The sequence below is a fragment of the Bidens hawaiensis genome, unplaced genomic scaffold (genome assembly GCF_021521415.1).
Source record: "Bidens hawaiensis isolate Kalapana, Puna unplaced genomic scaffold, B.hawaiensis_p1.1 tig00004618_1, whole genome shotgun sequence".
Classification (NCBI taxonomy): domain Eukaryota; kingdom Viridiplantae; phylum Streptophyta; class Magnoliopsida; order Asterales; family Asteraceae; genus Bidens; species Bidens hawaiensis.
In genome coordinates this window covers 1,756,599-1,774,428 of record NW_027491282.1, presented here as the reverse complement: position 1 = coordinate 1,774,428, position 17,830 = coordinate 1,756,599, and the positions used below count along the sequence as shown (strand labels likewise).

The 17,830-nt window shown below is 35.8% G+C and overlaps 2 protein-coding genes across 2 annotated transcripts; both read right to left on the bottom strand.

Annotated features, from left to right (window-relative positions):
- Positions 1-3,700: 3,700 nt before the first annotated feature.
- On the bottom strand, positions 3,701-8,183 carry LOC143627335 (pyruvate kinase isozyme G, chloroplastic-like). The gene is made up of 12 exons (XM_077097187.1): positions 7,977-8,183; positions 6,582-6,833; positions 6,339-6,504; positions 6,131-6,265; positions 5,940-6,050; positions 5,757-5,845; positions 5,575-5,637; positions 5,300-5,475; positions 5,121-5,217; positions 4,873-5,021; positions 4,673-4,781; positions 3,701-3,918 (listed from the first exon to the last, which is right to left on the bottom strand). Exons 1-12 carry the CDS (start codon positions 8,160-8,162, stop codon positions 3,805-3,807), a joined length of 1,647 nt encoding a protein of 548 aa, XP_076953302.1. The 5' UTR covers positions 8,163-8,183; the 3' UTR covers positions 3,701-3,804.
- A 3,985-nt stretch (positions 8,184-12,168) lies between these two features.
- On the bottom strand, positions 12,169-14,108 carry LOC143627270 (uncharacterized). Its single transcript, XM_077097129.1, has 2 exons — positions 13,347-14,108; positions 12,169-13,239 (listed from the first exon to the last, which is right to left on the bottom strand). The coding sequence occupies exons 1-2, from the start codon at positions 14,106-14,108 to the stop codon at positions 12,169-12,171; spliced, it is 1,833 nt and encodes a 610-aa protein (XP_076953244.1).
- Positions 14,109-17,830: the final 3,722 nt, after the last annotated feature.

Sequence of the window (17,830 nt, the reverse complement as noted above, 5' to 3'; positions counted from 1 at the left end):
TGACGTGGAATCTAGTTGGATCCTATCAATATTGGCTTGGAGTACAACTGTACAAGTCAAGTGTTATCATTTCAAAATCAACCCAACTCACGTTTCCTATTTTTATTATAAAAATAATAATAATAATAATAATAATTTAATAAATGGTATAAGTAATAAAAAGATATTAAATGTTTCTTAGCTGTAAATTTTCGGCCAAGTTAGTTTTGTTAGTTTTGTGGTGATTGTGCATTTTAGGCATGAAAAAATATGACACTCGTTTTTTTCTAATCCTGGCTTATATCTTTTAAATCATAAAGTGTGAACTCATGTGTTTCATAATGTAAAATCATGTATTATACCAATAACTTATCACTCATTATCATGTCACATGAACGTTGTATCAGTACCATTCTTCATCTTTCACCCTTAACAACCCAATCCGTATGAGCTTTTGCGCAACTATAATTGCCATACAACTATACAAGCTCATACGACCATATAATTAGTCACACAAGCCATCCATACGAGCCCTCATGGCTCACACAACCTTATGATTGTTATTTGAGTTGTTTTGTGTAAGCACTAGCTTTAGCCGCCGGTTTTACCAATCGAACCATATAAGTACCATATGGGTCATGTGACTAATCTGACGCTTCATAAACTTTTCAGCAATCTTCATGTTAACCTTCATTCCACCTTTTTAACCTACTTTACATCCACTGAACGATTCCCTTCGATTAAATGCATCAGAAACCTAAAGAACTTTATTCCATCATTCAATATGAAAATCAAGTGTTTGTGTATGAGAATTGAAGCTTCAAAGTGTGGGTTAAGACTTTTAGAGGTTTTTTATATGAATAGAGAGTTCTAAAAATTTGGAAGTATTCCTAGGCGGCGTGTGGGTTCGTATATAGGCAACTTCACTGCTCAACAAGCCAAGTCGAGGAAAAATTGAGATTGAAATGATACACAACAACAAACTCGTTCTTTTAGAAAAAGAAGAGTAAAAGGATTCACGGAGGTGATAAACTTATACAAAATGTAATGTTTTCATAATTGGATCGAGCTTAGATCACTTTACTGGTACACTTGTCGGACAAGATTCAAAAACCAGATAACGTTATAATAATTTTAATAATATATTTTCGGTTTGGTGTAGATTTGTAATTTTACTTATGCTTTGGAGTATTTTTGCAGTTTTACTTGGGTTTTATGTTTTGGTATAACTTTGTTATTTCAAACACTTAAATAAACTATTACACATAATAATTACCCTTCCGTAAATGAGATTTTTAAGGAAGAAAAGTAAAAATCATATAAAGCCTATATAAATAACTTAACACCTAATGAAGCATTAACTTGAAATAATTTCATTACAATACTAGCAAATCAAAAGTACGAAATCAAGTAACAATACTTTGATGTTCAAATCAACCATAACATCTAAACCTTATAATTCGTCGATGGTTCAAAAGTAGCAATTGAAATCAGTTCCGATCTCAATTCATCAATAGCCTTGCTCCTACTATTTGTAGTCAGATCGACATCTACTACACTCTTTGCATTCGCAGCCTTGGGTAAACAAGCAATCTCTTCGATAACACCACCGCTAGAAATGGCGATGAGCGACTCCCTTGCACCTTCCTTTGTAACAAGATGTGTGTAATCCATATAACCTTTTGTAGTAAATTACAAACAAAATCAATTAAAAGGAGATTGAAGAAGATGAGTGAATGAGGGGTGGGTACCTATAGAGATGGATTTGATTCCGTACACGGAATTCTGACGTGGAATCCACTAATCCAGTTGGATCCTATCGGTACTTTTTTTGGACTACTAGTCAAGTGGACTATTGTCATTATCAACCTCAGCATACACAACTCAATATTTTTGTTTTATTATAAAATTTTTTAATATTTATAGCTTAAATAAAAGTTATTAAATATTTTCAATCTAATTTTCAGCCAAATTAATTGTAAGACTGATGTGTAAGCTTCCCTTCGGGACGTGCCGGCCTAGTACCCCAAGTTTTCGTATTAGGGTAATGGAGATGATCGAGTGGACTAGTGGCCCGTCAATGATTCAAATTGTCATTCAAAAAAATTGTAGGAATTTAGAACTATAGGAACTTGCGCTGCGAAACTGAAAACAAAGACCAGGAATGTCATTTTCCAAAACGAGAATATGTTTAATCTCGTCTATACTCTATAGCGCCTGATTTTTTATTTTTTTTGAATGGTAAATGCAAGGTTCTAGAAACCAACAAACAATATTTACTATTTGTGTTGTAAATAAAAGTGAAGGTGAGTGGAGTGCAAAAAAATGCAACTTGAAGAAATATTAATCTTTAAAGGCAGCCAAAATCACTAATAACCTATATAGTTTCAAAGGTTTTCCTAGAGAGCATCTTAACATGCCCCACACGACTTGTATTAGTCAAGACTTTTGAGTGGCAAATAACTAGTTTTCCTCAGTTAGTCATATAATGGTATTCGCTGCATAAAAATTTGTATTTTGATTCCATTAAAAAATGTCACTAATGTCCAATGACCTAAAGTTAGAAAGGTTTCCCTTAAGAGAGTTTTGGTACATGCTCCACACGACTTGTATTTATCAAGAATTAAAGTTGCAAATAACTATTTTTTTCATGGTTTGTCATTTAGTTTCGCTGCATAAAAATTAGTTTTCGGTTTCCGTTAAAAATGTCACTAACGAGCTATTTTGAGTGGCAAATAACTTAATGCATGTTCCGAACACCTTGTATTTATCAAAGATTTTGAGTGGCAAATAACTATTTTCCTTCATATCTTAATGCATGTTCCGAACACCTTGTATTTATCAAAGATTTTGAGTGGCAAATAACTATTTTCCCACGGTTAGACGTTCGCTATTTATTGCATCTCACTAACGGCAGAGGCATTGAGTAAGAAGGGGGTAGACCGGTTGCATGAGTATCGAATCCTCAACAAATACATTATGCATTATACACATATGAGTGTGTATGAGAAATATGACTATAAAAACAAAAGATGGTTAAACTTCATTATATTTAACATATAGCATGAAAAAAAAATCAACATAGAAATCGGCAATTGGTTGATTTTCAACAAGTATAAATTAAAAAAAGAAAGAAAAAAAAAAGAAAAGAAAACCTATCTTGTCTTTTCTTTTGTTCTCTAATGAGGGATGACAACAAAACACTTTCTAATGAATAAATATACACCATCATCATCATCGTACTCAGTATATCCCACCAATAGCAAAGCTATGGTAGGGTCTGAGGAGGGTAAGATGTAGACAGCCTTACCTCTACCCTATAAGGATAGAGTAAGATGCCCTGCTGGCGGTGCACGCATATAATGTATATATGTGTGAACTCTCGGGTGGGCAAAAGTAAAATTGCACTAATTTTGACGTTATTTTACTAATCTCGTGAAAATAACGTTAAAAGTGGGGGAAGGTTAATCAGGCATCATGTGGTGGCGTTGATAGCCGAAAGACAAGGGCACATGCATCAATCAGCCGGTGTCCCGATGATTGAGTGCTATGTGCCTTATGTCCAAGGCTTGATGCAAAACTACTATCGAGCCGGGGGTCTCATCGGAAGCAGCCTCTCTATCCCTATGGGGTAGAGGTAAGGCTGTCTACATCTTACCCTCCTCAGACCCTACCATAGCATTGCTATTGGTGGGATATACTGAGTACGATGATGATGAATAAATATACACCAAAACCTAATATTCAGTAAGCACTTAATATTTATTGCAATTTACTCAGGCCTTAAGAAAAACTCATGTAGAGTGATATTTTGTGTACCTGAGTTTAACCTTGAACCATACGAACTTGTATGTGGTGAGTCGACTCTTGACGCCAAATTGGTTGGGCTCCACTTTGAACAAGAGTAATATACTGCCCTTCCTTCACCAAATTCTTGTCCTGATAAAGATATAAAATTATATAAATGTTATCAATTAAGAACATATTACACTGAATGTAACTTATTTTCACCAGTTTAGCCATTTTATTTAAAAAATAACGTTTATTTTTTCATTGTATGAACATACTTTCAGTTTTTTACCGTTGTAAAGTATTAACCTTCTCTATAGCAAACATATGTGAAATTAATTTGAAAGTATGAAACAAAATACATTTTCCTTGCATATAATGACCAAAAGATGTGAGTTGCATTTTGGTGTCTTTATAATTACTTATCCGGCCATTAGTAAACATTACAAGATTCATATTTAGATCTGTTTAAAAATCCCATAAGAGCTATCTCGGTTTGTAAACAAGTTGAGCTTGAGCCAAAGTTTGCTCGGTTGGCTCATTTGGCTCACTCAAGCCGAGCCAAAAATTAACACTTATAAAGTATAACCTGATTCATTTATAAATAAGCCTGCATAACATAATCTATGAGCCCACAAGAGTACTACAGACCACAATATATTAATTTATAATATTAAGTTTTACTTAGATATTTTTAATTCAAACGAGCTGGTCGATATTTTTACAAGCCAAGCTCGAGCTGGCTCATTAACCATCAAGCACTTCAGCTTGGGCTCAGCTTGCTCATTAAGCAGCCATAAGCCCATAATTCACATTTTGTTGTTATTGAGGCGGGTATTTTATTAAACTATTTGTCTAGTCAAATGCAATAATTTTCTTGAAACAAATGGTAAATCATACTAACCACTAAAATCTTAAGAGCTCTAGAAAAGGTCTCCTCAGCATCATCAGAGAACTCCATGTATATTGGCATAACACCATGATAAAGAATCAATCTTTGTTGAACTCGTTTTCTGCAGAAACCATCAGTTTATGATATTAAACCTACATTAATGACCAATCATCGTAAGAATATGTAATGTTAAATGTCTGTACAATACTCACACGTTTGTGAAGGCAAAGATAGTTGAGAACGGGCGGTAATGGCTTAAAATAACAGCCATGGACCCGGTTCTTGTAAAGACAAGAATAGGAGTCGCGAGAGTGTTGGCTATTGTTGCAGCATGGTAGCCAAAAATCTCTCCCATATGGCTCTGAAAAAGGTTGTCAGATTGGTCAACATGAAATACATTACTATATTAAATAATAATGTAATAATGTGATGTTTTCTAATGCAATTAATTTCCACACACCTTTTTAGATTTACGACCAAGAGGAACCATGTTGATTGAACTTGATTCGGTTCTCAATGCCACGGTGTGCATTACTTTCACAGCTTTCAGTGGAAACCTAGACATATTAACATGTAAACAATAGTTAATGAAAATACTGTGAATGCAAAAGTGGTTAATAAAATAATAATAATACTTACTTTCCATGGGCAGTTTCTCCTGAAAGCATGATAGCATCAGCACCTTGTCGTACGGCTATTGCAATATCAGAAACTTCAGCTCGTGTTGGGGTCGGGTGATCAATCATGCTTTCTAGCATGTTGGTTGCTACTATGACTGGTTTCTGCAAGTCTTGGCACCTTCTAATGATGTCTTCCTGATTAATCAAAGATTATTGTTAATTCATGTTTAAAAGATGTAAAAATATACAAACAAGATAATAATGTGTTGTGTGTGATGTGTTTAACTTAATTACCTGCAATAAAGGGACTTCTTCAATTGGAAGCTCTGCACCAAGGTCACCACGTGCAACCATAGCCTTAACAAAAGATAAAAAAAAACTTTAGAGATGATGTTTATTATTTCATAATTATTATTATTGTTATTATAGCTATAATTATTTTTAAGAATTAAAAGGAAAATATGATATAAGCTAACCCCATCAGATGCAGCAAGTATAGAAGGAAGATTAACTATTGAGTCTGCACTTTCAATTTTGACAATCACATGGATATCCGCATTGCAGCCTACAAAAGAGATTAAGCTCAATCAACTATAAAGAAATAAAAGAGAAATAACACAAAAGAAGAACAAAACACATGTAAAATACAAGAGCCTTACTTTTGAGATAATCTTTCAGCTCACGAACCACTTCAGCATTCTTCACGAATGAAACGGCATAAAAATCAACCTCATTATCCACTCCAAACTTTATATCTTCCCAATCTTTATCTGTAAATTAGAACCATTTTAGTAATTACATGCAACAAAAGGGAAAAAATGACATATTTGTAAAATAAGTTGAAACAAACCTGTTATTGAAGGCAAAGTGGCACTTTTCCCACGCACGTTTAGATGCCTCCTTGATTTAAGTTCTCCACCATCAACTACTTCACATTTTACTAAATCTTTGGTCTTAGATTTAACACCCAATGACATCATTCCACCTACAAAAAAGGCAATGTAAAATGTATGTGAGTTAATAATTGCAGATGACAAGTGTGCTGAATGAAGTCTTACCATCAACCAGTAGTATATCTCCAGGCTCGACGTCGTTTATAAAATCATCATAATTAACACTAACAGTGTCATCTGTGCTGACTCCTCTATTAATAGTGAAATTGAATTCTTGACCTTCTTTAAGAAAAATTGGTTTAGGTACATCTCCACTCCTGACCTCAGGTCCCTAAAGCAACAGGATAAACATAATTACTAAGATGCATAAAGATAATAATAATAATTTTATATTACACAAAGGCATACCTTTGTATCCAACATTATTGCTATAACTTTTTCACTGAATTGAGCATTGTATTCTTTGACAAGATTAATGGTTTTCTGATGTGATGCATGATCCCCATGTGACATATTTAGACGAGCCACATTCATCCCTGTTTCAGCCAACTTCCATATCATTTCACGTGAGCTTGTTGAAGGACCGATTGTGCACACTATCTTTGTTTTCCTTTGAGCATCTGGAGATATTTGAGGTGGCCTTAAGCTGCTATCACTAGACTGCAACTCAAAAAATATCCCATAATTAATTGTTAAATTAACCTTTAATCTCTTCTTTTAAGCTAAAGTAAAAAATTACATATTAAACATCTCACGTTACACTGACATGTGACGTCATATACAAATGTTTCAGGTCAAACTGAACAGAAAGTTCATCACCTCATCTACCAAAGCACAATGTGAAAATCAAGTACACAAATCATGGTAAATCAAAATCCTTCATTAATTATATATGATAAACCCTTATCTCAGCAGAAAATAATCTATGACGGTTAGGGCTGTAAACGAACCAAATGTTTGGCGAAATGTTCGTGAACTGTTTGGCAGGAAGTTCATTTATGTTCGCTCGTTTAATAAATGAACGAACATGAACAAGGAATTTCGTTTGATTAACTAAATGAACGAGCACGAACAGAAGCCATGCACGTTCACTGGTGTCCGTGAACGTTGGATAATGTTTTCGTTTACGTTCATTAATGTTTGTTTGTCTATGTCCGTTCATTTTGAAGTCTTTTATATTAATTAATGACTTTTCTTATCATATCATACATATTAAGCCAAATTATTAACTAATAAACAAAATTATATATGACTATTCTGTGACTAACTTATATCTAAATTAACATATGAATACGAATGCTAAAAAGGAAAAAAAAAGAAAAAAACACCAACACAAACTTGGTAGCCAGACCGAACCGTTAACAGTTAACAACAACCATTATCAGTTAACCATATTAAACAAAACATTGTTTGTGTTCACGAACAAGTTCATTTCCTTAATAAACGAACACAAACAGGATATCTCGCTCGGTTAAGTTTTCATGAACCATTTTGTTGTCCAATTAAAGCTTAAACAGACAACAATGAGCAAGGCCTTGTTCGGTTTTGTTCGTTTACAGCCCTAATGACAGTGCCTGTTACTACTAATCGAATCTCACAGACAGACTCTTAAATACAATAGGTTAAGATGTCAAATATCAGTTAACTATTGCAATTTAAGTAACAGCTAGTTTTATTTATCACAGGTCCGTATATATAATAGTATTCTAACCTTCACAATAAGTTAAAACCAGTAGAAACACATAATTAAATACAAAACCTAAATAAACGCTAATAATAATAATAATAATAATCAAACTATACCAGAGAGATAGGACCATCGGATGAAACTAGTGGCTCGTAGCTCTGTGCAACGATCTTCGTCGACTTAACCGCAGTCGAACTCACCGATTTCCGGACACGTAGCCGTTGATTCGAATTAACAACGGACTGCAGAGATCCGTTGAGGTCGGATTTGAATGCCGGAGTGCGTAAATTGATAGTCGCCATTACGGACGGACGGATCGAGGTTGATCGACGGCGAGATGGTGACGTGGAGACAGGGGGATTGGTGATTGGTGGTAGGCTCAACGGCTGTGTGACACAAAACTGGACTATGACTGGGCCCACCAGGATTTTGGGATGCATGTGGTGATTAGGTGTACTACTTGTATTGTATGCAGGCGACTTCTAGGGAATATAATATTAATAATAGTAATGGATGCGAATAATTCGAATATGGTCCAAATTAAAGTTCAAAATTTGTAGTATTGTTTGTTTCGCTAGAATGTTAAAAAAAACTCGTGGCTATTAACTTATTTGAATATAACAAGCTAAAAAAACTTGATTTGAAACGACCTAAGTTGAGTTGGCTCATTTTTGTAACTGAGCCAAAATTGTCCTAAGCTCAGCTCGGGTCATGGTTCGGCTCGTTTAGTTTTGAGATCGAACCCACCATGGCTCGACTCGTGAACAACCTCGACTCGACTTTCTTGTATGTTAGGTCATCGCACTTCCCAGATTTGAAGAGCTCTGTTGCCCCCACTACGGTCTATGGGCGGACTATGTTGTTTTAATCATGTTCACACTGACTTCGGAATTTGGCTTAGGTGTTCCCCCAGGAAACCGTATCGTCGGCTACCTCTTGATAGTCATTGGGCCCACCACAAGAGCAAGATTCTCTAGCGTAACACATGGTGGGCTCGGGATTCGAACTGACAACCTCTCAAGGCCTAGCTCAAATCCTTCATTGTCCTAATTCATCAAAAGACACACAAGCGATTGTAACAACTCGAGTTTCAAATTATGTTTTTTTATTAATCATTACCCGACCCGTTTTCATATTCAGGAATTTTTAATTAAAAAAGGGCATCGTGTTTATCGAGTAATCATTATCATATAATTGATTGTTTATTATAGTTTTTCTTTAATATTAAAATATACGTAAACAAACTTTCATTGATATTCATTTTGAACCCTAAACTTTGATTTTAACTTATTATGTTTCAACACCCAAAGTTTAAGAACTAAAATGCAAAATCTGGAAACTATTATACTCAAACCCATTTATCAAACCCGGAAACCCATATTAAACCCAACTCGCGACCCATTTCTTGTTCTTGTTGCTTAATCTCCGCGTTTTAAATGGAATTGATGTTATCAAATCGTTTACGCACATATTATAACTCACACCGACAATCTAATTAAGAAAACTCGATTAATTTGATAATTATTAACATATATAGCAAACCGTCATTAATCAATAAATCAAAACGCTATATAGACTAACTGACAATCCAATTAAACTTGTCGGCAAACCCTATTTAATCTCGCGACCCTAAAACCCCAGTGAATTTCATTATAACGATTTGCAGTATAAGCTTTTGTTCACTTTCTTGGAGTCGGATTTTGTTCAATGGTTCTCTTTCAATTCGTCTTCATTTAAGGAATCCTTGTCGGTGTATCCAGAAGGGTTCACCATTCTCACATCCGCACTCGTATTTCGTTCCTCTAGTCAATCACTCCCCTTTTTACCTCTTTTAAATCTTTTGGGGACATATGCGTATCGTATCATATTTACGTATTATCTAGTATTCAAAACCGCAACTGTTTAATCCTTATGTGTATTATCATTTTATACCTAACTTGCTATTTGCTTACTTGCTTACTTGAATCGCATTCGGAGAGGTCCAGCATATTCTCAGTCTAGTATGATCATACGACCGTCGTAGTGGCCGACGTCCGACACATTGACAATGGTTTCACCGACACTTCATTTTTGGTAACCAATGCCCATTCGCATGGCAACGGTTTAGCCATTTCTTTATGGTGGATTGTTTGTGTATGTGTTATGGTTTAACTGTTTATCTCACAGGAACAGTTTGCATCTTTCTTTATTTATTATATACTATTACTGTTGTGTCTTAAATTGGTGTTTTACTCACTCAACATGTGTTGTTGACAAAAATATATTTTATACGCATTTTCAGGTATTCAGCTTTGTTGTTTAGCAAGATGAAGATCACGTAGAGATGCTTTTTAGGATACAAACTTAATTAATCATTGTTATAATTTCGTTATACTTGATGTACTAGTCACACCCCGACTTACGGCCTAGGCGTGTGACCAACAGTTGGTACCGGTTTTGTAAATGTATCAGAGTTTAGCGGAAGTCTTTTAAAAGTATTTTGAAATATTAATTTACTTATAAAGCTTTATTTATAATTAAAATATTAATACTTCTTTTGAAACATTTTATTAATAAATCTTTACTTTTGTAACAATATTTAATTTACTTGAAAAGCTTTTCGGATAATAAATATCCGAGCGTTTTATTTATAAACCTCGTTTGATTTTACAAATCATATTTTATAATCTTTTAAATAATTAAAACAATGAGCCATCTCTACCTTGCGAACACCCACTTTATGAATGGCTCCAATTCTTGATACTTTAATTACCTGAAATGTTAGAAAATACGTCATCGATATGCTGGTGAATACGCTGACGCTAAAAAAATATTTTCTTTTACTTTATTACCCCTCGAGGCTACGCCTGCCTCGGCCCATCGTGGCTTAGGAATAACAAAGTTAAACAACACATTTATAAATTCGAGCCCCTACACCAGATCACCTCAGCAAACACCGCAGCATTCGACTTAGTTAAGTACCCGTAAATATACACAACGGTCGTACTCCCTGCAGGAGAGCGTCCTACGACCAAGGGTGGTGCGGCGTGCCCACCGCGTAGTACCACCTATGTAAGGATCCAGACACACGTATACCACAGCCTGAGGGCTAGGCTTATACTCTTATTTATAACTGTTTTAGGAACACATAGTTCCTTGTAAACAATTTTCATATAACATGTTTGACTCATTTTAAAATAAATTATAAAAGTTTGGGGGTGTATTCACCTTTTCGCTTTGGGATCGGCTTCAACACCGTCCGAGGGCCTTTCCCTTGCTATCTCGCACCTATAGTACGAGTATAGCCTTCTCGTTTGGATCAGCTTCAATACACTGTCCGAGGGTCTTTCCCTCTTCTTTGTTATCTCGCACCTATAGTACGAGTATAACTTTTTGTTAGTCGGATACACAATCCGGCTTAAGACCTCTAGTCTCTTTTGTAAAATCTTTACCTCGATTTTAAATTTATTTATGAACCTTTAGTTCAACACATCTTTTATTTATTTTAAACCTTTAGTTTAAAATATTATTTCTTTCTTTTATTTTCCAAGTTAAAATTCTTTTTTTTAACTTATTTACTTTTCTTTTCTTTCACAAGATAAACCTCTAGTTTAACTTGTTTTCTTTTTCTTAAACTCTACGTTTCTTCTTCATTAAGAAACATATATTTTTCTTTTATTTATTATTTAAGAATAATAAACTTAAATAATATTATCAACTATAAATATGTTTGAACCTATAGTCCAAATCATATATCTCTTATTCTTATATTCGGACATTTAGTCCGTCTACGTTTTCCAAAACGTATACTTATATATATATATATATTGTTTGTATTATTAATATAAACTAGTTGAGGTATATATATATTATTAATATAAACTAGTTGAGGTATATATATATATGATATATATATATATATATTCATTACTTATTTTTATTATTTAAATTATCTTTAAATAATACTTTTATCTTTATTCATTTTTTTTGAACGGCCAACAAAGACTATATAAATATATACAAAAAAGATACAAGATCCAAAAAAGGATCAAAAAACCCCGAGTATAACACCTAAAAAACACCAAGTAATGAATATTTAAATTTCAAACCGTCTCCATTTCTCCCATGTTAGGGCCCTTCTTTTGGACCGGTTTTTTATCCATAAAAACGCTAGCGACTTGATGTCTCCAATAACCTCCACCAATATGGCCGGCCTCCTGTTAAACACCACCTCATTTCTTGTTTTCCAAATTACCCACAATGTGGTGAGACAAACCCCTTGAAACATCTTCCTTTTGTCACTATTAAAGCCCGAATACTTGTGCATCTCTAAAATATCTCGGACACTAAACACATAGCAATTTGGAATATTACACCAAAGTGCAAGTATTTGCCACACATCTTGTGCAAACTGCATGAAGTAAAAATATGCTCCACCGTTTCATCTACCTCCCCGCACAACGGACATAACACCGACCCAAAGACGATATTCCCTTTTGCCAATTCAACTAACGAGGCCACACGTTCCAACCCCACCCGCCAGGCGAGAACACAAACCCTCTTTGGAATCCAATTGTTCCAACCGAAGACCCAAGTCGCACCCGGATAACACCATTCCCCAACGCATTTTTTGATGCTGTTAATTGAGAAGTCGCCTGATCCGTCTAAAGCCCAAATTAATCTGTCGATCCCATCCCCAACGGTCGCCCCACCACAAAGGATTAAAAGTTGCCTAAACTCGTTGATCTCATTAGTTGATACCAATTGCCTATACCAACTCCAAACCCCACACAATTCCCTTTCATAAATTACCAATCTTTCACCCACTTTGCATCCTTTCATGCGTTCAAGTTTAAACAATAAAGGGAACCGTTCTTTGAGCGGCGAGTCCCCGATCCAATTATCAATCCAAAACATTGAATCTGACCCACTTCCGATCACCCACTTCATGTTGGACCATAAGTTAATACCCAACAAATCAAAGGAAACCGAAACATTACCTATATTCCTCCATGGGCCCGCAATTGCCATTCTAACCGGAATAAAATTCCACGACCTCGCTGTGTGGTGAATCGCCCACACGGCTTTACGCCACAACCCATTTTTCTCTTGTTTAAATCTCCACCACCATTTTGCGAGCAAAGCCAAGTTCGCGACCGAAAGCGAACCCAAGCCAAGGCCGCCTTTCCCAACCGGGGGAGTGACTTTGTCCCAGGCTACCCAATTTATTTTTGCTTTGTCTTCCGTTCCACCCCAAAAAAACACTCTTCTTATTCGCTCTAGCTTCCTCAATACCCCTTCTGGAGCCGAAATAACGAAAAGTAATAAGTCGGAAGCGAATTTAACACCGATTTTATAACCGTTAGCCGACCCCCAAACGAAAGGTTTTTTGCCTTCCATCTGGATAATCGTTTTTTAAAGAGCTCAAGTATCGGGTCCCAATATTTAATCAAGTTCATGTTCCCTCCAACACTTAAACCAAGATGACAGAATGGGAAAATGCACACCCTACAATGTAGGATCCGAGCTATCCCCAACACTTCCCCGTCGTCAACCTTCGTACCAAAAACCCGACATTTGTTTAGGTTTACTTTTAGGCCCGACACCGCATGAAAAACCCGCAAAATTCTTTTCAAGTTTACCGCGTTGGTCGTGTTCCACTCGCCCAAGAACACCGCATCATCCGCATACAAAAAATGGGACAAAGTTGGACCATTATGCCCCACCCTTATCCCATGAAAAAACCCCTTCGACACTGCCTCTTTTAGTATACCCGATAACCCCACCATAGCTATTAGGAACAATAACGGTGATAACGGATCCCCTTGGCGGATCCCTCTAGTGCATTGGAATTCGCGAGTTCGCGACCCGTTTACAAGAACAGAAGCACGAGCCGAAACTATAATGGCATTTACCCACCTCCTCCACCGAGTTAGGAACCCCATCTGGATCATAATCGAGTCCAAGTAACCCCAATTAACCGAGTCATATGCTTTATCAATATCCACTTTGAACAACATACCCTTCATCCCCGACTTGTTTAACCAAGCTACAACTTCATTTAGAACTAGTGGACCATCTAGAATACTCCGATTTGCCAAAAATGCAGATTGTTCCACCAATATAAGCCCTCCGATTACTGATTTTAGCCTTCCGACCAAGACTTTTGACACCACTTTGTTAATACACCCAATTAAACTTATCGGTCTAAAGTCCACTAGGCCCACTGGATCTTTTTTCTTTGGGATTAGAGCAATAAATGATGACATGCAGCCCCAATTGAACGAGGAGCCCCAGAAAATTCCTCAAAAACTCTTATTAAATCATATTGTAGATATACCCAACACCTTTTTATAAATTTAAAATTATACCCGCCTGGGCCTGGGGCCCTATCCCCCTCACAATCCCAAACCGCATTATTTATTTCCTCTAACGAAAACGGACGAGTCAACCCCTTCATGTCTCCCTCTCGAATTCTGGCCAAGTTTGGACAAATTAGTTTGGGTCTATGCATTACCGGGTCAGCAAATTTTCCAGCAAAGAACTCAAAAACGGCCTCTTTCAATAACAACGGGTCTGTGACCCATTCTCCATTTAATAATAACCCATGCATGCGGTTTCCACTTATATTAGAGTTCAAGACACCATGGAGACCCGACGACCCGCCTCGAAGTACGTGCCGACCCGAGACGACCCCGACGACCCGCCTCAAAGTGAGTGCCGACGAGACTTGAAGACCGGCGTGCCTCGATTTGCGTGCCAAGGATGTGTTGATCAAAATTCTCGAGATACGTGCCAACGTCGAAGTGTTGCCCGTGAGTATGGAAAATAATAAGCCAAACAACGTAGGCATTATGCCCGAATAAATTATTAATAAAATAATAAATGCTTAGATCCTAGTCAAGTGTATAATCAATACCTCGAAAATAAAGAAAAGAAAATATAAAGATAAAGATAAAAGTATAAATCTTTAACCCTATCTTTATTCATTAATAAAGATTATTTTCATTTATTTCTTTATTCTTTTTCTCTTTATTATTATTTAAAATCTATATAAATAATAATCATACTTTATTTATTATAATAAAGATTTATACTTTTATCTTTATCTTTATATTTTCTTTTCTTTATTTTCGAGGTATTAATTATACACTTCACAAGGATCTAAGCCTTTATTATTTTATTAATATTTTATTCGGGCATAATGCCTACCTTGTTTGGCTTATTATTTTCTATACTCACGGGCAACACTACGACGTTGGCACGTATCTCGAGAATTCTTTAACCCTATCTTTATTCATTAATAAAGATTATTTTCATTTATTTCTTTATTCTTTTTCTCTTTATTATTATTTAAAATCTATATAAATAATAATCATACTTTATTTATTATAATAAAGATTTATACTTTTATCTTTATCTTTATATTTTCTTTTCTTTATTTTCGAGGTATTGATTATACACTTGACTAGGATCTAAGCATTTATTATTTTATTAATAATTTATTCGGGCATAATGCCTACCTTGTTTGGCTTATTATTTTCTATACTCACGGGCAACACTTCGACGTTGGCACGTATCTCGAGAATTTTGATCAACACATCCTTGGCACGCAAATCGAGGCACGCCGGTCTTCAAGTCTCGTCGGCACGCACTTCGAGGCGGGTCGTCTCGGGGTCGGCACGCACTTCGAGGAGGGTCGTCGGGTCGTCTCGGGTCATCACGTACTTCACCGGAACGTCGGCTCGTCTTGGGTGGAACGTCGGCTCGTCTCAGGTCGGCACGTACTTCGAGGTGGAATGTCGGGTCGTACCGGGTCGGCACGTACTTCGAGATATTGTGGTCGGTACTTTGGGGTATCTTCGGTTTATGACATGGATTACGAGGTATAATGTCGGAGTTTTGTGGTCATAGAAAATGAGGTGGTCGGTACGTTTATCGAGGTGATTTTTAGTTAGATGTTAGAGAGAAAGAGTGTGAAAAATGGTGTGTAAAATGAGATGGTGAGGTTGCTATTTATAGAGTTTTTCCTGGGACCCGTCGCGATACGCGATGGTCCTTGATCATGCCATCGCGTATCGCGATGCATGCATGATGAGTCACAGGTAGGTTTGCCATGTGGTGACACGTGGTGAGCTTTATGCCACGTTGTGACACGTGGCAGGACACGTGTCACATCGTCATGGCTTTATGCCAAGTAGCGACACGTGGCAGGACACGTGTCACCGTGTCAGACCTCGTCATCGCGATATGCGATGACGTTTGGTCTAAGGCCGTCGCGTATCACGATAAGGCCCGGAGACAGGTTTTTCATTTTTAAATATTTAAGTTCAAAACTTTGACATTTTTGGTCCTTTATCTTTTTGAATTTGGTATTTTTGACCCGTTATTTTCGTGATGTTACAGTACTTAACTGTAATTGTTTTATTTGAAATTATTAAATAGATATTGAAACTTATAATGTTGCAAGATAGTAACCTTGTGAGCTGTGACAATCAGTTCACGCCTCGGCATTTCCGCTGTAGGTTGGGGTATGACAGCGATGATTGAACTTGAGTCTCTACTAAATAACCCAATCCTCCTACCACCATGCCACAACTTAAAAATATTGTGCCATTGTGGCGTTGTTTATTTATATCGTGTTATATGAAGTAAACTAGAACATCTAACTTTAAGTTAATAAACTATGCCCCTTCTGTTCATTCATATTGTTCTTTGCTGTTTTAACCTATAGTTTTAGTTTCTTTTAACGTTGTGTTGATAAAAACATTGTAAATGACCCAGAGAATCTATTACGTAAGAGAAAAAAGTTCCAACATGTAATTGACTTATTCTGTATTGGCATTCATAGTCCATTGCATGTTATGTTTGTCACATTTCAGTAATATATACATTTTATCTAAAGTTAGATTAATGTTGGTTCTAAGAAGAAGATTGGAGGTAGGTTGTTCAAAAGTTATTAATACATATTTTCGGGTTTGCTATTCAAAATGGGTTGTGGCGCAGCTTGTTGCTCGCTTGCCTTTAGCTTCGATGTAATTACTACTTTTCAATCGAAATCCATACTATATTAAAAAAAATCCATGTTATACATATTGACTTATCTTCGAATAATATAATTGGACTTTTGTTCATCTTTTGTCAACACAAAAGTCAAAAGAGTTGTCTCATCTAACTAACTGTGCGTCCTTCTACTAGCTTCATGTGGTGTAGTTACTTTAATGTGTGTTTTGGAGATGTTGCAAGAATTGTGTTATGAATGTATACATTCGTGAAATCTTATCTAGTTTGAGATATTATATTACGATGTTGAAACAGACCAACAGTAGTTCATTGTTAATAACCCATCAACCGGGAAGTCATATGACACTCCATGGATGAACGTGACATCTTGAATAAACTTCACATCATATGCTCACATATGATATATTATGATATAGTATCAAATTCTATCAGCTTGTTTCGATCATATTGTTTTATAACGAGAGAACTTTATAGTTAAGTGTTTTTATGGGAGATTTTCATAACAGGTTAGCTAATGAAAAGCCTCCAATCATTTAACTAAAAGCAAATTCATGAGCTTTCATTAAACAAACAAACAATACTGATTGATATGATACACGTATGTTATAAGTTGTATCAACCACATTGTTATCATATTCTCACCAAATATAAGCTGATCTGTAGCTTATTATACTTCACAATAGTACAAGAGATCAAAAGATGTTATGTAGACTAGCTTCAATTATATAGCTAACTAAAAGAAAATAAAGAAAAGAGTAAAGTGTTATTTTCGTCTTTGTGGTTTGGCAAATAATCCGAATTTAGTCCAAAATGTTTATTTTTTTGCATATGGACCCTTCACGTTTCCCAGTTCTTACCAATTACATCCAAATCACTAACCCTGTTAAATTTAATCGTTAAGTTAGGGGTAGACATGTCTTTTCACTCTTTATTTATTATAATACTTATTTAAGTGAATTGCGGTTTT

What these genes read in the sequence shown, in the direction of transcription:
- LOC143627335 (XM_077097187.1), bottom strand. Translation starts at nt 8,162, where the DNA reads ATGGCGACTATCAATTTACGCACTCCGGCATTCAAATCCGACCTCAAC. An exon ending in CCGATGGTCCTATCTCTCTG is followed by an intron (nt 6,834 to 7,976) that starts GTATAGTTTGAT and finishes TTTGAGTTGCAG; the next exon opens with TCTAGTGATAGCAGCTTAAG. An exon ending in CACTTTGCCTTCAATAACAG is followed by an intron (nt 6,051 to 6,130) that starts GTTTGTTTCAAC and finishes TCTAATTTACAG; the next exon opens with ATAAAGATTGGGAAGATATA.
- LOC143627270 (XM_077097129.1), bottom strand. Translation starts at nt 14,108, where the DNA reads ATGTCATCATTTATTGCTCTAATCCCAAAGAAAAAAGATCCAGTGGGC. An exon ending in CTCGGATCCTACATTGTAGG is followed by an intron (nt 13,240 to 13,346) that starts GTGTGCATTTTC and finishes ACGATTATCCAG; the next exon opens with ATGGAAGGCAAAAAACCTTT.